The sequence below is a fragment of the Bombus bifarius genome, unplaced genomic scaffold (assembly GCF_011952205.1).
Source record: "Bombus bifarius isolate JDL3187 unplaced genomic scaffold, Bbif_JDL3187 scf7180000007966, whole genome shotgun sequence".
Classification (NCBI taxonomy): Eukaryota; Metazoa; Arthropoda; class Insecta; order Hymenoptera; family Apidae; genus Bombus; species Bombus bifarius.
In genome coordinates, this window is record NW_022884352.1 from 7,086,578 (window position 1) to 7,096,571 (window position 9,994).

The following is a 9,994-nucleotide window of genomic DNA, read 5'->3' on the forward strand; positions in this document are numbered from 1 at the left end:
AATCCAAGTATATCGCATTAGACAACTCTATAATTCATAACTACAGGGTTCGTCACAAACAGTTGGAATTTCAATGAAGCACCTGCTCAGCCTCGACCGAAACAGAAGCAACAGCAACAGCCTAAAGAGAAGTTTGCTCCAATTACCGCCACGCGATCCGAAGCTGGTGAAATCTAGTCCAGGTCGAGGCAGCTGGCCAGGACCTAACATGTCCAATTCTTCCTCAAATCTGCTCACAACGGAGTTCAGTAAAAGCGAACAACAATTGCCCAGTGGCCAGTATATTCGCAAGGGCAGCAACACTTCAAATGTGTCGGCCGGCTCAGAGCCTGCAAAGTCTACGGTACCCATGAGCAGCCCCAGCAATCTAAGCAACGCGACCAGCGCTGGCAGCAACAATCATCTGGTACCATTACAGAACACCAGGTTACCGCCTTCCAAATCCGAGGACACTCTGATCCTAACGAAATACAAACACAGTCCCAGAAATAGGTCAGCTACGATCACATCCGCATCGGCCAGCACCAGTCCTTTACTCAGCATAAAACCTATGATCTATGGTGGCTCGCTCCTAAGCGTGTCAACAGCCATGACAAACACGACGAGTCTGTTAAGTGTCAGCAACACCAATTCCGACAGTTTGCATTCGCTAAGTAGCGACGAGTATTCGACGCCTAACTCGAGTGTCTGCATAAAGAGTGGACATACGAAGAGCAAATCGACCAAGCCCACTGCTAGCGTCGCGGCCACGGCCACTGGTTCCTTGGAAAGTCAACTGGAGGAGGAGAAAGACGAAGCAACGTTAATGCCTGCTCCTCTGCCGGGCATTCTTCAGGTAATATTTGTCAAGTTCCAAGTATCAATTTTTCAAGTAGAAATTAGAATTTACATGTAGGAAGAGTCAATATGTAATGAAATAACAGGATTGGGATCCTGTGTAGTTAAATATTGTGACAGAAATCACCACGGAAGATTATTCTTTTCTGAAAAGAATCGTGTTCGTCTTATTGTTAGTTACAACATGATCGTTGCTTCATTCTCAAGATTCACGGGGGATTACAATTACGAACAACGATCGTAATAATCTTGGGAGCAGCTAGTACAATTTGTCACGGTTGTTTCCCATTAGCCAAGGAATTATTCCTTGCGCAAGCTTCCTTAAAGTAACACTTATTCCAATTCTAAACCGCAAAAGCTTATTATTACCTATTGGGAAACTACTCATTGAGTTTAAATAATATTTTTCCTTGTAGGGAACACAAGTCTAACCTGATTGTAGTTAAAAACAGCTCACTTGGTCTTCTAGTGCAGACCGATGTAGCAGACATATGAGTAAGCCGTCACACACCGCTAAGTTTCAGTGCTTGTCTCGCTCAGATGCGCTTTCCAGATTACGCTTTTCGTGTATTATCGATCTAGCAGAGCATGAAATTTCGTCCGAGCTTTCAACTTAACGTAACACGATTGTTTCCATGTTAATCTAGGTATAATTTTTCTAACGATAAATAAAAATCTTTGATCTGAATGCGTGCTGCATATCTCTTTATCTATGTCATTTTAAATCGTTACTACCATTAGGTAAGCAATCTTTTTCTTCTTTTTTTTTTTCTCTCTTTCAAATGTTTTGAACACTAACGTTTACCTAATTTACTATTCGTCGTTAACAACAGCCAGATGCATCGAGCAACGTGCTGTCACTGCGCTGCCACCTAAATGTCATTGCATATGCTGATTTTACAGCAGACAATTTGTATCTGTACAGTCTATAAATTACCTAACGGCATCGTCTGACCATAGACCCGGTATTTTTGCAGGTTTACGCGGCCTATGAAACCGGCCTGGCTTCCGGAACCAGTCTCAAGTTACACGTTACTCCGAGGACCACGGCCAGAGAAGTTGTGAATCTAGTTGTGAAGCAGCTGAACATGGCGGTAGTGTTAAAGGGTCAAGAAGGGCCCATTTACACGGCTGACGAGTTGCCGAATTTTTGCTTGGTGGCTGTGATCGGTGCCAGAGAGCGTTGCTTGAGAGATGACTTCAAGTTGTTGCAGCTTCAGAATCCTTGGAAAAAGGGCAGGTTGTACGTGAGGCAGAAACAAGATGTCCTTGCAGCCCTTGAGCACAGCAGCAAGCACACCGCGTATTTATAGCATAAGTAACGAAAGGGAAGATGACAGAAACAGATTGTGATTAGATAGAAAGTACGTCGAGAAAGGGAAAAAGATAATTCCTGTCGCGGTTCACGATGTCTACCAATGTAAGAAACGCTGCGTCTCATTAATAATTGGCGATAGAAGCCAAAGATCATTTAGTATAATGCGTTCTGTGTCTCGTAGTAATTCGAGATTAAATAGACGTTATAGACATTTTTTTGTTTCTCCACTGTATTTTTCTTGTTCGTTTTAATACAGAACAAATGACGTAGATTCCCAGTCGCCTCACGAGACGCAGAATGCATTAAGATGTACATAAAATAAACGCTTGGCTACACGAGAAATTTTCAATTGTATCTCTCGAGGCTCTAACTAAATTACACGTAATTAAGTAGGGAAGTGAAAGGGAAGAACGACGATCGTCTGAAAGGATGAGAATTTAAAATTGCGTTTAGGCGAACCGGAGTACATTCCAAACGAGTTTTCGATCCGACTGCTGTAATTTTGCGCTGATGGACTAGATAGCGTTCCAAGGGAATGGATAATACTCAAGGTATATTATACTGTTATATTTTAGGTACCGATCTCAGTGTTTTACTCGATATACACGCGTCACCGGTTATAAACGAGTCACATGCTTAAGAAATCTCATTGTTGTCCCAATTGTATTCGACGTGTCCAAGCTACGCGCAAGATACATCTTTTCTTATTCTTATTCCCAACTTTCTTTATCTTCCAAAAGATTACCCAATTTCGATAAGAAATCTTGGACACGTAGAATGAACTGAGAGCACGAACTTTTCGAGATAGAAGAAGTTTTATATTTATATTTTTAAATCCACCTAATCACCCAAGGATTTATTTCAGCAAGTAGTTCTGCTTGACTGAGCCTTTGTCACCAGGTTCAGGAGAAATACGATCCTCGAAACGATTTCTTCTCTATGAATCGGTTTCTTCGATCTGTTAACATTGCATTGTTTTACTACGAAATGATTTCTATCCATTAATTTTTTCTTGTTTGCAAATAACGAGAACAATGAAAGCGCCCTGAACATTCAAAGAGAATCAGACACTCAAAGTTCTTGGAAGATTGCGACTAGAGCAGATTACTATTACGCATTAAAATATAGTAGAAGAAACGTGATCCAGATAAAAGAGGCTTATAGACTGTTGCGTAGAAATAAAAGAAAGAGTATTACTATGGCTATTAAGATTTTTATTCTCGTCAAGACCGCAGTTATTTTATTACATTATAATTGTGTTCGCTGTTCTTCGTGTTCTTCAAACTTATTTTCTGTTTTAGAGTATTTCCTGTTTGTAGAATTTTTATATCATCGAACGAACATTGTCGTTTGCTTCTTTATTGCTACTTCGCCGGAGAAGAAGAGCGTGTCGAGATCGATTTCGAGCTGTTGACGATCTTGTTAGAATTCCAGGCACTCGAGGACTTCCTAATAAGCGACCTAGACGACGCGTTGGTGATAAATATGGTGCAGAGTGGAAAATGTAAAAAATACACCCTAATCATACGATACCGCTGTCCGACACTTCGTGTAGTATACAATATTTTAAGATTCTAAGGCGATACGTCTTCTTAAATTTCTGTCAATGATTGAATTTTAAAACTGCGACTTGAGTATTCTACAAGAAATGTTATAAATCTCTCAATTTTCGTTATATGATAATTAGTGTAAGAAAAGTTGACATCGCTATTGGAAATCCGTCCTTTATCTTTCGTAAACGAAACTTGAAAATTCGATTCGCTTCGGGTTCAAACAATAAAACAGTGGTATCGTGCGTCGAGGGGCCACCTAAGTTTAAACGAAAATATACAATGCAGATATTTTTTTATCGAGAAAATAAAAGAATGGTAGCGAGTTGGAGGAAGGGATGAAAAAGAGATTTTTACTATATTTTACCAGAATGCGTACTCGTTCGACGAGGAACGCGAACGGTACGCATTTCCAACGGAAATACGGAAATCTGTCTGTGTGTCGATATCAACAGATGTGACTAACCAAGAGGAAGAGGTGCGTGATGAAGAATGGCAGTAGGCAAAGAATGATGGGAAAAAGATCTTAACAAAACGCTAGAAAATTTATTAGCTCTACCTGAGTATTTATCGATGTTGAGTGTAAAATAATCATTAGCAGTTAAGTGTTACTGTGGGAGGAAAACGAATTTTAAGACTCGAGAAGCCCTGGTTTTCCTCTCAGACAGCAGTTCCAAAAAAATAAAACAAAGAAATAAAAAAAAAAACGCAAGATGAAAGAACTACTTGTAAATATTCAAAGAAATCTATGTATGTATAAAATATAAATGAAAATTATCGAAGAAATTGAAGTCGATTATTTTTCACCAAATCGGGCTTTTATTTTAGAGGAGCTATTTCAACTACAGTAACCTGGACAGCATCGATTTCAAATCCACAAAATAGAACACTAAGAGAAGTCGATCGAAATTATGGCCCAGCTCGAAATAATTTTGGGAATAGGTCGAGTAAATTGTATTTACGTTTCTGTTGCCCTTGGTAAAATTCATTCGATTACGTTAGAGCTCGTATATTTTATTACATTAGCCAGAGCGAGTCGTAACTCTCGAGGTGAGGCAAAATGAACCCGGACCCTCACGACCGACAGTCCCGCTGACCCACTTCCGTCTTGTTTCTCGTCTCATCTTGCTTTGCCACCTACTCCTTATTTATCCCCCACCTGGTGTAATTGTGCACTCTGGTCTTCCGGCTAGTTCCCAAGAGATCTGTGGTAATGAAAAACTGCCAGGGCATCGCCTCCGAGGAACGGTGCCCCCTCGTAGGTCAGGCAACTTATTCTCAACAGCCGGCATCGATATCCTGGCATTTTAATAACTGTCAGTGCCGTGACTACGATAAATTTGCATACAGATGTAACGAAGATAATTTAGAAAATTATCAACGAATATCGGGACTTGGATATTCAAACACTAAACTCACACATACTTTAACACGATCGCTGTACAAACACAAACTAGCATCTCCGTTATTGAACTGCTGTCAATTAAAACTTGCCAGAGTCAGATATTTTGATATCTGCGATCCGCTTGTAGATATAGCACTCTTGTATTGCAAGATCGATTGAAGAGAGACAGAAGTCTGAGAGATGAACGTCGCCACGATTAATCACAGTCGCGATCCAATTGCACGCTAGACAGCGACTACTAGGTGACTGAAATCACAGGGGAAGATTGTAAACGATCTGGCTGCGAATTAGATGAAACTTTCTACGCTTGAAGAACACCCAAAAATATTGTAGGCGCGTATTTGTTTCACTCAGACCTCCGTCCTAATCTTCGCTCAAACTTCCATCAAAATCTTTGTCCTAAGCTTGAGTCGTGGATTGGGCGAAGGTTTGGGTATAGGTTTTGGTACAAGTTTGGATCGTGACTTGAGTGGAGATTAGGATGGAGCTTTGGTTGACAGAAATTCTTATCTACAATGTTCGGCTGCTCGCCAGGCCTACAAAGTTCCATCCGAATGGGAACCGGACCGTTCACGACCTGTCCTTCTCAGTACCGTATGCACGCTCTACCGGAGAAGTTCACTGTTGGAGTTCGCATAATCGCATCAACAATACAGCGTTATTTGCTCTGAGTTAATGCCTTTATTCACTATGTTCCTTGCGCCATCGCGATAGACAAACATCTTCAAAAGACTCGTCAAATATTCTGGGACAATTTTTTGAAACATTAAGATGAATCTCATTCTGGAATAATGGACACTTTAATCATCATAAGTATAGTAAATAACAATTTTTAAGAGTATCAAACTTTCAAGGTTTACTGAAAATTCAGCAAGCACAGTTCATTAATTTGATCGAATAACGATCGTCGAAGAAACGTGAGCTGGAAATATTGGAATAAAATAGCGAAGGAGTAGGATAAATGTTACAAGGATGTAAAATTTGGAAGTTACGTCGCTGCAATGGCCGTAAATTTGCTTTTGTGGGTGCATATACAGTTAATAGTCATTGTCAGCAGGACAGAACCGCACGAGGAGATTGGTTGACCCGCAGTCCGGATTCGCCCTCGGCTGACCCCGTTGTTAACTGACCCACTGACGATATTGATAGCGGGATACCACGGTGCTCGGTTAGCATCGGTCTCTCGCGTTCGTTCTTCGCGTTACTCTATCCCTGAAACAGCGTTGAAAAAATGTCTGTTAATTTCCATCCGCCTGCAAAGCCAACTAAAGTCATTCCAAAAATTATACATTATAGTTCAACTAATTATACATTCTATATCTGTCTGCGTATAATACAATCGTTCGAAATTGTCAATTCACGAGTCAGATGCAACGTAGAAAAGCAACTTCAAGAATCGAAAATTCCTATATAATTTTCAACGTGGTTTAATAATTATATATTCGAATCGAAGCATAATTATAATTATCTGTATATTTGGATTATTTGAATATTTGATATCCTCAAATTGAAAATGAGATATGAACGAGCCGCGGAAATATTACACGCCTCGCTTGGAAAGCACAAACTTTTTCGGAATATCCGATAACACGTTTAAAACGCCAACTGGTACAGGACAATCCTCACCCTTCCACCGTGAAATTTGTTTTCGATGAAACCACGCGTCCAATACGGTAGGAAAGTTGGCAAATGCAGCCCAGTTTCCTAACAATCTCGCATCGCCTCTAATAACGACATCAGGATGCCGTAAACGCGATCCTCCTTGACGAAAATGCAGCGCTCGGCGCATCTGTGATCTCTGTGTTCGCACGTCTTTCGATCGATGGATTACGACACGCCGCATTGTGCTTAGAAGTGCTCCCGAGGCTGTCACGAGAATCAGATTGCCGTAATAATTTGATTGATATTCGCTCTCCTTCGCAGAAAACGCTCGAGAAGATGGAGATAGAGCAGCCAGTCGGTGGGTTGGCTCGGCTTCTTGCGCAGCGTGGAACACCGAAAGCCGAGAAAATCCAAATACGTGGCAGGAGTAAGACAATTTTCCAAGTTAGGAGATTTAGGAATTGTGGGAAATGAAATTTATGGAAAGTTAATTGGTTAACGACAACGATAACGTGCAAGCTTTGGCCTGGCAGAGATAGGAAATTTCTAACAATAAAAATCAGAACGTGTCGAGGAGGAAAAGGTTTATTAGTTTAGAAAGAGAGAAGAAAGAGTCTCCTTATTTGTAAAAAGAGTTCAGTCTTGATTAAATCACGACAGTTCAAAAATCGTGCAAACTGAAGATTCTTGAAACTTGGAATACCATAAAATTATAGATTTTAGAAGAAAGTAAATTAATTATGATTAGTTCATGAAGATTAACATTGCATTCTTTTGTTTATTAGAAAACAGTCCATCGGGACGCTTGTTTTAATTGCTTTAATGAATTTAATTTTCGTTTCAACGCGCTGTCCATCGCTTCAGTTGCTTGCCCGAGTAATTTTATCGAAGCGCGCGAAAGCTAAAATTGCGCCAGTTGTATCGATATCACTGAAATAATTGAACCTACGCATTATACACGACGATAGCTCTGCCTTTCTACGTTACTCGATCGAAGCTAACAGAAGCTAAAATGCGACAATTGGTAGAATCGCGAGAAGAGAGATTGGATCGACGCACCATATGCGTCAGTAGCAACGAATACGTTAAAGTCAAAAGATTAAGAAGGCGAGGGAGAAAATTTTGGGAAAAAACGGTGTCGTGGATGTTGGGATACGACGAGGTATAATACGACGGACGATGTTAATAAGAAACAGTAGGTCAACTTGTGTAGAACGAGGCTAGAAGCTCCTGGCAAATCCGGTGTCAATGAGATCGATTCACCCGGCATCGTCGCTCCAGTTATTGACAGGGAACTGGACCGTCTAGTTCTTTCTCGACGACGCTTCTTGCATCCACTGCAACAACGTGGACTACGAACAGAGGATGTGTAACAATTCGTTCTGGAAAGGATATCCAGTTGCCTGGATCTCGAAGCCGGGTTATACTTCGCCGAACACTTCAGATTTTTTGTTACCAGCTAAGGAGTGGTGCTTGGAACACTTACATTTTTAACGTGTTTTTTCTACTTCCGTAACTAACCGATGATTTAACTTCTTACGGCTAAAAGAATCTCCGACAGTTTGTACCAATATGTTGGATCGAAGTATATATTTCGATTCGAAGAACGTAATTTATTGTACATAAATCATAGCACATAGATTACGTAGTTATATACGTATTCTATACGTATTTTATCGAAGGCCATTTCAGCCTCTCGGAAGACAAATTCATTAACTTTACTCCGTCAATTTTTTCCTTTCATCGCACAGCTATATGATTAATATTCGATTCTCAAGGAAGAAGGAAATTTATTTCATTTTATCTATAGTAATCACCTCGTCTTTTGGCTTAGGATGGCTTCCGGCCTCATGTCATAAATGCGTAATATTTCGTCTAATATTCTAAGAAAGAAATATATACAAACCAAACAGTCGTTTTTACAAGATAAGTATGTTTAACGTGGCTGTATATATATCGTCAAAAAGCAACGCTATGCATCAAAGGGTTAATAGGATCTCTCCAACTTGAGGGTTGAACTTAGAAATCATTGCTTGCAACGCTTCTAAGCAATTTTATTTTCCTGTACACCTACTCTATGCTCCTCATTCTCGTATTCTATGCTTCAAGTTCTATTATTCAATTCTCCAATATATTTGTATTTGATTGTGATTCAATAATCACAGCGGAACGTTTGTTCTTATGCTGTTGGAAATACAAAAACCAGCATCGCTAAAGGACAACTTGAGCGAGGCCAGCACAAAGAACCACTTCGAGTTCTTAAGGGGAAACAGATCTACTAAGAGTAGTATAACAGACTCTATAGTCGATGCAACTACGAATATAATTAAAGACAATTTTCCAAGAATGAGAAGGATGTGCATGAAAGGAAAAATATAGAGATTGGGTAGTGGGGTGGGCCCTAAGATTGGCAAAGGGCCTGATTTTACACGGATCTTTCAGGCTCCCGCGCACGTGTGCCAACTATATTGCGAAAGACTTATACGGGGCACAAGGTCCAGCCATTCGCCGGTCGAATTTTTACCGATCGAAGGTTAGGTTTCGCAGTTGGGTCTGCGTACCGATCTGTGGCCCCTGTAAGCCCTCTCTCTCCTTCACCAATGTCCCCGTATCACGTCAGTACAGTCAGTTCTGCTATCACGCTACTTTTCCTTGAACAATCCTGCCTTCGTCTGTTCTGCTTTCTTTTTTTTCTTTTTTCTTTTTTTAATTCCGTCGTCTCTTGAGTTCTCCTGTCTCTCGTAAGTCGTAGGATTCGCTTTTTTAATTATGGAAATTGACGACGTCCAGTACAATGCATAGACCTACATAACGTGGAATAACTGAGAAAAACTATAAAAATGAAACCTCTCTACGGACATAATTCTTAATCTCATATTCAAGATCCCGTATAAAGATCGCCTGTCCGTATATTCCCATCATAACTTTAATAGCATAATCTCCGTGGATAATGCTAATAATATGGTTCGCAGGCTTTTAACAACCGCGATCACCTCAATCTCTACAAAACCCAAGAAAATAAGACGTTGATTAACAGAGGCAGAGGAGAACCATCCGAACAAAGACGCGCTGTCTCAGCTCCACGAACAAAGAGGAATTTCGTGAACCTACACTGGCTCACGAAGATATCTGTATGCGTTATACAATATGTTACACGTATATTTTACGTGTTACATAACATTTTGAAATTCCGTTATCGCCGTATGTGTTACACGAGTAGTTCTGCAACTTCATTAACGCTATAATGAGACGCAACAGTCGTGATTATATCGGTCAAATTTG

General features: G+C 40.3%; 1 protein-coding gene across 9 annotated transcripts in view; it reads left to right on the forward strand.

Moving 5' to 3' along the window:
* The window catches only part of LOC117211033, a 184,857-nt gene extending 180,481 nt beyond the window's left edge, over positions 1 to 4,376 (forward strand). For 7 of the 9 annotated variants that reach the window (XM_033454968.1, XM_033455224.1, XM_033455136.1 and 4 more), the window contains 2 exons: positions 47 to 835; positions 1,815 to 2,150. In XM_033454968.1, the coding sequence (XP_033310859.1) occupies positions 47 to 835; positions 1,815 to 2,150 (1,125 nt within the window). Of the gene's footprint in view, positions 1 to 46; positions 836 to 1,253; positions 1,333 to 1,814 lie in introns of all 9 variants that reach the window. The other 2 variants (XR_004488237.1, XM_033454862.1) reach the window with 2 other exon arrangements.
* The last annotated feature ends 5,618 nt before the right edge of the window (positions 4,377 to 9,994 follow it).